Source organism: Neolamprologus brichardi, chromosome 10, assembly GCF_056152115.1.
Source record: "Neolamprologus brichardi isolate AB-2024 chromosome 10, ASM5615211v1, whole genome shotgun sequence".
Taxonomy (NCBI): Eukaryota; Metazoa; Chordata; class Actinopteri; order Cichliformes; family Cichlidae; genus Neolamprologus; species Neolamprologus brichardi.
In genome coordinates, this window is record NC_142113.1 from 24,482,235 (window position 1) to 24,495,748 (window position 13,514).

Below are 13,514 nucleotides of genomic sequence, written 5' to 3' on the forward strand. Positions count from 1 at the left end.
AAATGTCAACTAATAAGACGGGTAAGAAATATGAGTACTACCTGACAAAATCTAATTCATCTGAATGTAAGATTTAGGCCCCAACAGCATGAGCCCCACACCTGGACCACACACAAACAAACACACACTCACACCTGGCAGCTGTGCACTGAAACCTGTCTATTACTGGGTAAATGAGATCAGCGGGGGGTCAAGGGCATCTCAGTGTGAGCTGATGAGGTGAGTTACTAATTTACTTCCATGTCCTAAATATAATTTCCCAGAGTCCCTATAAAAATAAGTATCCTGAACGTTCTTCCAAAAATAACATTAGGCGCTCCAATATCTCATACAAGACCAGACACAATAAACCCTTTCACGGGTGTCCAGTTATTAAACTGACTTCTGCTCTTTGGCGGATACCTTTTCAGTTTTCCCTCTATTAAATCCCATCCCAGACAACACATGGAGTATAATCTGAGCACGGTGCTGATGCTGAAATGCAAAGGTATGGAAATCCTTTCCCAGGTGTTTCTTCTTTCAGTGTTTCCCTTGACCTTCCCCACTGAGGGGGCAGCTAATAGGCCGGACCACATGATCTGATCGCAGCAGCGTGTGCTTTGATAAGTTCTGGCCATAACCCAACATTTTATCTGCTACACCTCCAGGTCTCCTGCCGCTCAATATATTGACGTCTCTGTGAAAAACGGATACCCTCTAGAACGAAGTTATTAAAAGCAGGACCGACCTAATCCAACCAATGCTGAAAATAAAGAAATTATTACAGAGAAGCCCGATCGGTCAATATCTGTCAGAACTGTCCTTGATGGATAGCTTCACACAGGCAATCCAATTGGGCAAAGATGTATTCTAGCTGTGTGAATTATTGCCATAAAGCTAGCGACATGCTGGTTTGCTTTGATTGCTTTAACAGGTTTATTTTTTGAAGAAAAAACATCGAAAGAAGCTAGCGAGCACTTTTGGACAACAAATATGCTTTTCCCTATCTCGTAAGGACATTACTTTCAAATGCTCTTTATCTGATGAGGACAGTTTGTAGGTCTGCCACTTCTTCTGTCCTGGTCTTGTGTAGTTTACTCACATTTTTTAAGGACGCACTGCACACCATGACATGCCTTCAGCAACCTCTTTGGAATCAACTTGTTGGTTTAAAAGTTTTATGTTTGTGCTGTCTTTGGCATTTTTCATAGATTCAGACAAAGGAAATGGAAAAAAATGACATGTTTATGTGACATACAGCTGGTAAAAAACTGCCTACAGATACAAGTTAAAATAGTTTCTTTGCTAAGTTACATGTAGATAAAACACTGCTTCATCCCTGGAATTACGTACCTATGCTTGAATGAATCACGGTCAGTGATAAGTGACAAAACAAAACAAAAAACGGTCTTGTGAAAGTGGTGAGGTACAAGGACTGGACTGAAATGAGCCAATAAGCAGTCGATGTCCAGAGAAAAACCTTGGCCTTGGAAGCAAAATATAAAGAAATTGGGGTGGTTCAATACTTTGCACAGTACTGTATCTTTAGAGACTGGAACCAATCAAGGAAGCCACTCAATGTTTAATAAAAAATAAAAAAACAAAATCAGATTGAGTAATGTCACTTAAAAGCTTAAGGAACTCTTTTTTTTTATTATTTCTTTTTCTGAAAAACTTTTTTTAAAAGCCACTGCATAACCTTTGTCAAGATGTTCACTCTTCAGTGATCAAAAGTAGTTTTAGATTTTCTGGCTGGTGAATTTCATTTGCTGCTGTCTCTCAGATAAATACACCCAGCATAACATCAAACAAATATCCACAAAGCCTGGTTATCTTATCTGCTGATGACACGCAACCAGCAACCATCACTTCCTGCTTTTCTTTTTTTCCATCTTCAGGTTTTACATTTCAGGCACCTGAATGATGCTTTTATGCAGCAAAGGTTGCTATGATGCACGCATGAGTTCAGTGTCTTTAAAAAGGGAACAAAGGGCTCAAACATTAACTAATTAACTAATAGTATGATGTAACTATTCAACCCTATCATCATGCTAATTTAGAGATTAACCTAATTTTTCTTCACTTTTAATCCTGGATGATTCAGTTAAGAACAGCTAATTTGTTCTACTGGCTTCTATCTCTCTGATATACGTCTTCAAGCAGCTGACCAAGACTGGACTGGACACGCATCTCAGTGATCACAACTGCTTCTTCCGGATGCTGGAACACTGAAGCTACTAGTTGTTTTGCAGTTTGTCTTGATGTTGGTTGTCGAAGATTCCATAGGTCCCACATCCTCTTGTTGTAACACCTTCTGCTGGAACTGCTTGTGTTCTCATCCCTTGTCCAATTATTCCTTCTTATTCAAGTAGCCCACTTCTCATCATTGTGTCTTGGTTTCCTAACACCTGACACAGATTATATTAATCCAGCCTTTAACCAACTATCTATCTATCAGACAGACAGATGGATAGATAACTAAATAGGTTAACTGATGATTCCAGGCTGGAGGTTTAAGCCGTGTCTTTAAGGTGCACACAAACCACAAAGGTACCTTAGACAGTACCACCCTAGTGACAAGACTTTTGCTCATGGCACTTTATTTTCTTGAGAGTGTTGTTTCCTTTGTGTAGTTCTGCCTTACAAACTACAGCTGGATGTTAAATTTGTTGTTTCTGACCAAGAAATATGTTTCAGTGCATGTCTGTAACACTTGAGGAGCATTACGGCTGTGGGAACAGACTGTGGCAGACATTAATCAAAGACATTCACTCAAAGACATGGACATCTTTGTTCTCCATCTGTCCTGTCACTGTGCACCGTTTACCGACTTTAAAAAATAGACATGCCACAATAAATTCTTCATTTTCCCCGTCTTAGTAGTATTTTCTGCACATTAGTGATGCAGATGCTCACTTTATCTCCTTTCTGCAAGAATGTGGGAAGTTTTCTGCTCATGTTCTCTTTAGTGATATGAATAGGTCACCTGTGTCACAATGACAGGGAAATCAAATTATGAAATTGCACTTTTATTTGCTCAGGCACCAAAATTTAACTTGGTGAGGGAAAGAGCAGAAAATTTGACAAGTGAAGAACACATTTCCAGCATTGGTCTCCTTCAATTATTTGTGTGCATACTGCCTCCTTGTGGTCAAATTAGCAGCTGAGCTACAAAGTCTGCTTTTATACACCAGTGCAGTGGTTTTTATGGTGTTTTATTTTTTCTTTTTGGTTATTTTCTTTTATTAACACTTCCCTGTTTAGCAAAATAACTTTTTAACTGCAACAATATCAGCTCAGTCTATGACTTTTAATTATCAAAAGATACAACACGTAAGCCTATTAGGATCAAAAGAGATCAAAGTATCCTCTCGTCTTAGTGATGCCAAGATAGTTAAAAAGGGCATTTGCCACATAAAAAGGCAGATCACACAAGAATACTAAATTAAAACTTTTCCTTATCAAAAATATGTCAGAGGATGAACAGAGGATTAAATGAAACATGAGCCAGAAAAATTACAAAGGAAGGATTTACGCAATTTGTGCTTTATTGACCAAAAAAAGCGAGAAAGATTGTACAGTTTCTACTGTTGATTGCGAGATCAGTGTTGATCCTTCGTCCCTTCATATTCTAGCTAGCATACCTGAACGGCACAGTGCAAATCTATATATATCCACCGTCTCGCTTGTATATTCACAAAACCAGCTGAAAACAACTGACAGAAGGCGTCGCGAGATTGATACATTTGCAGACTCAAGTGGCAGTCGTGGCATTTCATTTGAAGGCATGAGACAATGACAGACAGAAAAACGTGGCTGCGACGCATAGGAAAGAGATAAAATAAAAAGTTGTGTTTTTGCTTTTGTGAACAGGTCATAGAGAGGGTGCAGAATTTCTGATTAACTTAATTCCACCAAAATACCCTGACAGGAGGCAAGGAAAAGTGAAAAGTTCTGCAGGGACATGAGGAAACATTGTCTTTACAACTGGCCACAGTGAAGATGGTTTTTCTGACAGAGACTTCACCGAAGTCATAAAACAAAGAGGGCCAGCACCAAGATTTCCACATAGCAAAATCTGGGCAGTAGGAGTAAATCAGGCATGTTATTAAGACAAGTTAAATATAAAGTGATCAAGAAAAAAGAAGAATTCTGGCAATAGACATTTCTTTCTTATACATTAGTACCTTATCATCTGCACGATACACACATCCATCCTCATTTAAATGGCTTAAACACATGGCATTATCTTTCACCTGAAGAGTAGCCCCGCCCACCGCTCCTTAACTTAATGCTTAATGTGTAGCCAAGATGGCCAAAAATTAATGAAAAGTAATAAAACTGCCACTACTTTTCATCTATAGTGTAAGCAGAAACATTGGCAATAAAGTGATTGTAAAAAGCTCATTTTCAGGGTCCAATGAAAATTGTATTTCTCTATCTATATGCGAAAAAAATAACTAAACATGTCATCTGATTATTTCTATATGAAACAATACATATATTGGAATGGATATCTTTAATTCAGCTGCCCCATTATGTCAAACCGAGACAATTTAAAAGAGTAGAAGGGCTTTTCTGTGTTTGTTTTGTTTTTTTAGGTAATAACTTAATATATAGGAACATTTGATTAACAGTTTCTGCTTCATTGCACTTTTTTGCATACTTTTGAAATATGAAAGGTAGTCATGCTTTCCACAGCAATTACTTAGGTGTTCATTCCTAATTTCAGAGTACATACTCAACTCTTCTATTAGTTCACGATCACATTACAGCCTAAAAGTTCAATTAACATGTAATTTTTGCAACTCTTAAGCAAAGTGTTAGAAATATTAAGACAATATGCAACAGAGAAAACAAAAAATGGGTATAAAGGAACTGTAAGGCTGAAACAATACTAAAAAAAAAAAAAAAACCTAAGAAATCCAAAATTATTAACTTAATGGCAATGACAACTAAAAATATAACAAATAAGAATATATTAATAGGATTATCTCTTCAGACAACCAAAAAGGGCCATTAAAAAAAAATTCCCCAACTACAATATCCCCTGATTTCTTATTGGCCTATAAAGCAAGACAAAGCATCAATCAAGCTCCATAACAACGCACAGCATCTTATCTATAAATGACCAGGAACTGGCTCTGCGTAAGCCTACTATATTGTTCCACTAGATTAAAAAATGTAGTCTCGGGTCATCTTGAGGGACGGCATGGCCTCATTGACATTCTGGTCCAAGCGGTGATACTCCACAGTGTTGCGGGAACACATACTCTCCTTCCAGCGCCGGCTCTGTACCAGGAGGTAGATCTGAAAAGAACAGGAGAAAAAGAAAATCAATTCAATTGTATTTATTTAGCGCCATGTGGCAACAATAGTTGCCTCAGGGCACCTCTGTCACCATAAAGGTTTGCATAAAGACTGGATTGAAGCCTTTCAGAAATAAAATCTGAGTTTATATGGGAGAAGATAAATCTGCTACTTATACCAGTCAGGCATAACATCATGACCACTGGCAAGTGACGTAAATAACACTGATTATCTCTTCACCATGGCTTCTGTTAGTGGGTGGGATCTATCAGGGAGTGAGCGAACATTTTGTCCTAATAGATGATGTGCTATATGCAGCGAAAAAAAATGGGCAAGCATAAAGATTTAAAGAGTTTGACAAGTGGCAAATTGTGATGGAAGAAACCACCAACAAAGTGAGCGTCAGAACCAGGGAGCAATGGACAAAGGTGACCTGGTCTACGGATGGGTCCTGCTTATCGCGCTACAATCAGCTGATTTCAGTTTGTATTTCAGTTCATATGCCAGAGGAGGAAAATAGTGACACAGTCTGCAATGTGAATACGAACATTACTTTTATTTTTGTTTGACAAAGGGCGAGAGTGCGATGGTTAAGCGCAAACTGGGTCTGGAAAAGAAACAACTATGTTATGCTGCTATTATATCTTTGGCTCTTTGCAAACGTGCCCACGCTAAGCTAGCTAAGAACCCAGAGTGATATTAAAGCTCAGTGAATCCATTCAGGGATCTAGCTGAGATGGATCAGGGCTCTTTGAGCAGGAAAGGAGGGACCAACACAATATTAGGCAGGTGATCATACCGTTACGCCTGATCAGTGTATGATCATGGTATATTCTACAATACGAATAGCGAAATTAAGCTGATGTTGTTTTATTATCTCAAAGTAGTTTTACTTGGTTCATTTTAATTTATTTAACACTTTGCCACTTCTAATTATTGAGTCGAATTAACTGACAATGCAAATTAGTAGAAGTTAACAATCTCAGGTATTCATGCTTCCTTTGTTAACACAATAAGGCCTTCAAGCCACAGATCGTGTTAAATTTTACCTTTTAATTTCTATGGCTATGTTTCATTACTCCACTGAGTCTCAATTAATCAACTATTCCACCTATAATAGGTTAAAAACATTAAAAACAGCTGGAGACGTCAGTTTTTGGGTGACAAAATACATCAATTCAACTTAAAACAATATATGGCAAAAAAGCAGCATGACCTAAGATGTTAACATAATTATTCAGTAAAAGCTAACTTCCTTATAGAAATACAAATTTTACTACATAAATAATATCTATCTGATCTGAGCTATCTGATCTGGATGAAGAAGTTATTCCTGTGCTGTGCAGCCTGTATCAGAGACTCCTACGTCTGTTTGACCTCTACATCCTGCTGTCGGATAGCTTTTGTCGGGCCGACACTCACCTTCCTCTTGTTGTGGTATGTGATGTAGACGATGGCCACCAGGAAAGCCAGTATGACCAGATGAAAGAAGAAGTGGGAGTCTTCATCCTCTGTGTTGTAGCTGTCTTGTTCCTTATATTGAGTCACACTAATCTCATCAGGCTGCTCCCTGGTCTTATCTTGCCTTTCATTAAATTCAGTGTTTTCAGCATATCTGTAGTCATCATCATCCTCATCTTCATCAATGTCATTAACATCAGTGCCCATTTGCAGGTCTTGATCACTGTCCTGGTCTGTAGTTGGGGTTGGTTTGTCTTGAGGTTTGAACTCATCCGGCTCGTCCGTTGCAGATTTTGTTGGTTCATTAGTTTCGATCGTGGCGTTGGCATTTTCTGGATCAGACTTAATGTCTGCTTCAGGAGCTGCTGCTGTTGCTTCAGCAGTAGCAGGTGTGTTCTTGGTGCCGTCATTTAGCTTATCAGAGCTATCGAACACAACAGTGTCACCTTTTTTTGGTTTTGGAACAGTCTGAGGTTTGATGTCACTTTCTTCACGAACTTTTGGCTTTGCTGTGGTGGAGCTGATGCCATCACTTTTTACAGGACCCTTGGAAACATCTGCAGCTGCTGGATTCTGATCAGCTGGTGCAGACTGTATCACTGTTGCTTCTTTGTTCACAGTGGTCAAAATAAGATTTTGAGATGGAGTTTCTGTGCTGTTTGGGGGCACTGTTGGATCAAAGGAAATAACAACGCAACACATTACAATTGTATTACAACATTTCTGACAAAGTGTTCTTTGAAACACTTGAACATAAAACATTTTCATTAACCAAAATATTTATTGCCCATCAAAAAACTAGAAAACTAGAACTTTGTTTTCTTAGCATTTGCCAACCAGATTCACAACTACACTTTTTATCTCTTATTACGAAGACATATAAATGTGTCAATCACAAAATATTTAAAAAGGAAAAAAAATATTGAAAATGAACATTAAATTGTGACAGTTGGTGCTCCTACATGAATTTCAATCATGTCACACAACTACACCTCGAGTGAGACTGCCACGTATGGAAGCCCTTCAGCAAGCCAGTTAACCCTTGAGCTGCCACAGAGAGGCTCATAAGGGGACATTTGTACTGAGCAGCAGCTTGTTTGTGTGGAAACGTACAACCTTCACTGCAAACTAGCTTTATCAATGAAAGGTTTCATTTTGTGACACCTTTTTTCCTTGAACTGAAAACTATAAAAACTTTAGTTTTAGTTATCTGTGTTCCAAACTGGAAATTAAAACTAGTTGTGAAAAAAAAATGTTTTAGTCAGCGAAAAATAAAAACTTCAGATAATAAAGAAAAAAATCAAAAGATTTTGTGAACTTTTTTATCCTATCAAATTTCAAATTTCAAATTTTTATTTGTCACATACACAGTCATACACAGTACGATATGCAGTGAAATGCTTGGACAACTGCTTGTGACCTAAAGAAAAAAAGAGAAGGCTATGAATAAGATAGGAAATAAATATGAAAATAAAAAAGGGTAAATTTAACCAGGAAGGAATAAAATAAAATAAAATATAAAAATTAAGTTAAGAATGAGATAACTGTACAACACAAATTAGAATGAAGGGTAAAGGGTAAATTTAACTGGGAAGAATAAGTTAAAATATATAAATTAAAGTTGAAAATAAAATAACTGTACAGCAAAATACACAGTATAGAAATATGTAAGAATGTATGAAGAAATATAAATATAAATATATATATATATACACACACAATAACAGCAGCTGTACAAATATATAATATCTCCCACCCCTCACCCACAACCGGTCATGGCAGATGGCTGGATCTGGGTGTTTGTATCTCCTGAATGACATAGTTGGTGTGTGCTCATGCGTATGTGTTTTTATGTGTCTGCATGTCTAAGTGTGCTAGTCAGTGAGTCAGTTTGTGTGTCCATAAGTTATTAAAGAAGAATGTGCTGGCTGCAATGAAGAGAAGCGAGCTTATCGGCATTCTATAGCTTCCCCTGTGCACTGCAAAATTTTGTGCTACTGAACAGACCAGATCAGCAGCTCAGAATTTTAGTGGCACATGTACATTTTTATTGGCCTGCAAAAACAAAGCTTTTATTTTCATATTTGTAAATATTCATAGAATATCATGAATAGAAATATTGTATATTATTTCACTTTAAATCTGTCAAAATAATGCCAAAGTTCTCTTTTCTTCACATCGGAATCTGTTGATCAGGTGGTTTGATGAAGGAATCCCACCAGCTTTTCCCCAATTAAGGGTTTTACTGGTGATCACAGTAACAGGTGGTGCTGTTTTGAAGGCTAGAAAAACATTTTCCTTCACTCCACCTGAGCTCACCGTCTGGTTAACAGCTCCGTCTCTTTGCTGTGTTTGTAGACTCTGGCTCAACATTAAACTATGAGATCATCATAGTGTAACTGATGCTGTTGTCTTTTTTTGTTTTAAAACTAGACGTTGGAATACTTTGTATTGACACACATGCTCCTAAATGCATTTCTTTTGCAGGTCTATTTAAAGTTACAAATGTGAGTGAAATGCTCACATTTACGTGCTACCAACTAAGTGACAAAAGCCCGATGAATCGTTGCAGCCTTAGTTTTAATACCTATTAGTTTGGTAGAGATTTTATTACAATTTGCCTGATGAGGCACTGATGAATGTGTGAGATTCGTGATGTTAACAAGACTTTGAGTCAGTTTATTTCAAAAAGTTACATTTTTATTGTAACACCTGTACTGATTCTTTCCAAATCTAGCCTCTGACATACACCTTCCATCCTAAAAAAAAGACAAACTAATGCTGACACTTTCCTTTCTCTCCAAAACTGGTTGCAAAAATTAAATAGGGAGTCAATGGGAGCTCATGATGGCATTTCTCTGAAACAAATGGCTCCAGTTCAAAAATGACACATCTCTGGGCTTCGAGTAAGGGCTCGTGTGAATAAAAAGGCAAGCGTGGCTCCATTTTGAGGGTAAAATGATGGCTGTAGGGTGAAAATTGTGGTTACAGCTGGAGGTAAAAAAAATATTTTTCAGTTTAGGTTTTCTGCCTGTCTTCCTCTAGTTCTCTAATACACACGAATGGGGAGGGATTTGAGAGATTTTTTGTGACATTTTTGAAAATAACCGCAAAACCACTGCAGGTGCAGCGACAAAAATATGTTAGTTTTGTAGGCACAGTTGTCCTGGTCAATTTGGTGTGACAACGGTGTCTGTAGGACAAACATTTTGGGAGAAAATTGGCCCAAAGGAAGGAGAGTCACAGCAAAAAAAGTAAGAAAGGCTGGTCTCTCCATTCAAAGTTAATGTGACTCTACCAACAGAAAAGGTGGAATATTTCTGAAACAAGCTGCTCGTGCCACAGAGCGCGGCAGCCACACTATGATGAATAATAATAATAACAATAATGGCTGACCACAATAACATATACTGGGATCTTTGCCATCCAACTAATAAAATGAAAACTGATTATACTGTTATACATGTTAATCTAATCAGTATAAAAACATCATCACTCTTAAACTGAAAGACCTTTGTTTATTTAGCATTGCAGAAAAGGGGACATATTTTGAACTGAGCATTTTTTTTCCTTCTTCTTTTTTTTTTTAAGTATTTAAATTGTCAAGAATCTGTTGCAATCAGCCAGCCTTCCTCTTTCAGTGACACCATTCACCCAACAAGTGTCGACTTTATTTCATCCTCTGGGACTGGGAGGCGTTGCTTAGCAAGTGACAGGAGGAGAACACTGGGGACTTGAGGCACTGAGTAAGCCATCCCCAAGTGAAGAAAGGGTCTATTCATATACAAGGGCCTTGGCCCATATAATCTCTGAACAGGAAAGCTTTGTTGCATTAAACACTGTGATATAACTTTAGCTTTTAAGCAGTTGACAAATGACTTAATATATATAATTAAGCATTTTTATAATTAAAAAAAGATAATGTGGCATCCTGTTCCAGATGAATTTGCATTAAAACCATGTGACAGACGTACAGTGTTTCAATTTAAAGCAAGTAAATATTTAGCAGGTTAATCAAACAGAAGTCATCCTCCCTCTCTGCAATTTTTTTTCTTTAACATCCTGTTTTCAAGTGACATAGCACAAACCCTAAAACCCACAGAGATGTTTTTAGATTATTTCAGCTAAATATGCAACTTCATACCCATTTAAAACAGAATGAAATGTTAAACAATTCAAATTGACAACAACACCTCTGTTGAATTAGGACACCTTTATCTCAACAGCACATCTTGAAATAAGCTGTCTGTTGCACACCATCATGTTTACCATATTAACAGTAATAGTATGAGGAAGGGAAGGGCAAGAGTAGACAACAGCCTACATCCTGACAGCTCCAAAGTCCAATCACATTGTTTGTTTTTTAACAAACTGAGAACACGTGAATTGACTACAGCGAACCAAAAGAATGCTGTAGCACTGCTCAAAGACTATCAAGGCAAAACAATACCTGTCACTGACTGAAATATTACACCCTTTACTTACGTCAGGAGGTTTTCTTAACGACTCACTGACAGAGGGTTAATAATCAGTGTAGATATATGGTGGTACATCTGGAATATGTCAGTTTATCTGACCGCCATAACTCATTAACCCTCAGAAGAGCATCTATTGATAGAGGCTTTAAAAACAATACAATCGTGTCTTATATTATGAGGTAAACAGATATTTAACTAGGTAAAACTGAACAATACAGATCCATTATAAACATACAGTAGTTGAAATGTGGTAGAGGTTGGAGATAAAGGAAAATATGACTTCCTGTTGATGGTTTCAATACATTTGTTATGACCGCAAAACTGTCAAAAGACTCTCTGACGCACTGTGAGTGAAACTTAAGCAAAGCTAATGTTATGAATTTATGTTTGCAGCTTAACGTTGAAACGCTTAATTTTATTTGAAAGAAATATTAGCACTGTCTTCAACGTATAACATATTTTAACTAGAAATCGTTTTTGCCGAATCGCATTTCAGTGCCAGGGTAAACGCGAGAGTTTTAAAATACTACTAAGTCACTTTTCCGAAACAGAGAAAGCCTGTTACCTGCCTTATTTTTACCCCTGACACGGCGGATACTAGCATGACGGGCTAGCCAACTAGCTAGAGCAGGGACAAACCCTGTGGCTAAGTTTAAAGGAAACTTCGTCTCAGATACTTCAAACAAGTACGACATACCTTGTGTTACATTTTCATTCAAAGGAGCCGACAGGCAGCTGCTCACCAAGAGCTGGAGAACAATAGTCAGAAAAAGATCAAAAATAATTCTTCTGCTTCGCCACATATTTCCGCATGTCGCCATGTTGGTGCGTGAGTGAAGGGGCGTGGCTGAGTGCGGACGTACACAGTCTGTGGGCGGTGTGAGTGTACGAATCAGTTGTGAGTGGTGAAGTTTGCAGTGAAGTGAGCTTAGTCTATGAATATTAGTCCGTCTAATGTTATGTCACCCTGTAACTTATAACAAACATATGTAATTTGTTCTAATAGTAAGAGTTCACTTGCCATGCTTACTGACATGGTGTGATATCCTTCTTGACGTGGCCATCAGAACATGGGCAGACTTTGGTCATGTGTTTAAATGATGCCCAGATGATACTAAGGGGTTAAAGTTTATACAAGGCATGCTAGAGCCATGCTGTCCTGCTGCTTACACAAAATTCCAGTCATACTATTCAAATGTTGCAACAGGAATCAACTCATTCTTCATCACTCGTTTTTCCCCTCCTCCTTTGTGTGCAAAGGGATTCTGTGTGCAATGTAGCCTCGGGTTCCTGTTCCAACAGGAGTGGCATCTGAGGGGGTCTTCCGCTGCTGCTGTAGCCCATCTCCATCAGCATGTTGTGAGTTTAAAGATGGTCTTCTGCATAACCTGGTTGGCAGTATCTCAGTTGTTATTTGAGATACTGTTGCCTTGCTATCAGCTCGATGCAGTCTGGACATTCTCTTCTAACAGCAACAGAACATTTTCACCCAGAGAACTGTCGTCACTGGATATTTTAAGGGAAAATCCCAGATCAGCAGTTTCTGAAATAGTCAAACCAACCCACTGCTACAACCAACCATAACACATTCAAACTTGAATCACCTTAACATTTCTGATGCCTGATGGGAACTTCAGCAGGTCATCTTGATTAAGGATCAGGCTGTACCTGCTGCGGAGATTCAGATCTTTTGGAGTGGAGGGCCCACTCCTGAAGACCTTCTATGACTCTGTGCTTCAGCCATCTGTTACGGTGTGTTCTGCTGGGGCGGCAGCATCTCTGGTGGGGACAGGAAGAGACTGAACAGGCTGATCTGGAGAGCCAGCTGTTCTAGGATGCTCTCGGACCCTGTGGAGGTGGTGAGTGATAGGAGAATGGTGGCTAAGCTGTCATCCCTGTTGAAAACATCGCCCACCCCATCCAGGAGACCCTGAAAGCACTGAACAGCTCCTTCAATGGCAGGCTGCGGCACCCACGATGTGGGATCGAAAGATTCCACAGGTCTTTTCTTCCTACTGCTGTCAGACTCCTCAACAAGGACTTCGCAGCTGACCAAACACACACATCCACACGTGCAATAACATTAAGTGCAATTCTCTTTTTCTGACAACTTTGCATTTCATTCTATTGTATATAGTATAGTTTTACATTTTTGCTACCTAACTTTGCACTGCCCACTTTCTGCTGTGACACAGGAAATCTCCCACGTGTGGGACTAATAAAGGTCAGATTGCTGCCATATTTTTGGCTAGACTTAACCAAAGGAATAGGTTTATCTAATGAAGA

At 38.4% G+C, this 13,514-nt stretch overlaps 1 protein-coding gene across 1 annotated transcript; it reads right to left on the minus strand.

Moving 5' to 3' along the window:
- Positions 1-3,509: 3,509 nt before the first annotated feature.
- Positions 3,510-12,061, minus strand: c10h5orf15 (chromosome 10 C5orf15 homolog). The gene is made up of 3 exons (XM_006785020.2): positions 11,926-12,061; positions 6,712-7,418; positions 3,510-5,289 (listed from the first exon to the last, which is right to left on the minus strand). The coding sequence occupies exons 1-3, from the start codon at positions 12,047-12,049 to the stop codon at positions 5,155-5,157; spliced, it is 966 nt and encodes a 321-aa protein (XP_006785083.2). The 5' UTR covers positions 12,050-12,061; the 3' UTR covers positions 3,510-5,154.
- Between the last annotated feature and the right edge of the window lie 1,453 nt (positions 12,062-13,514).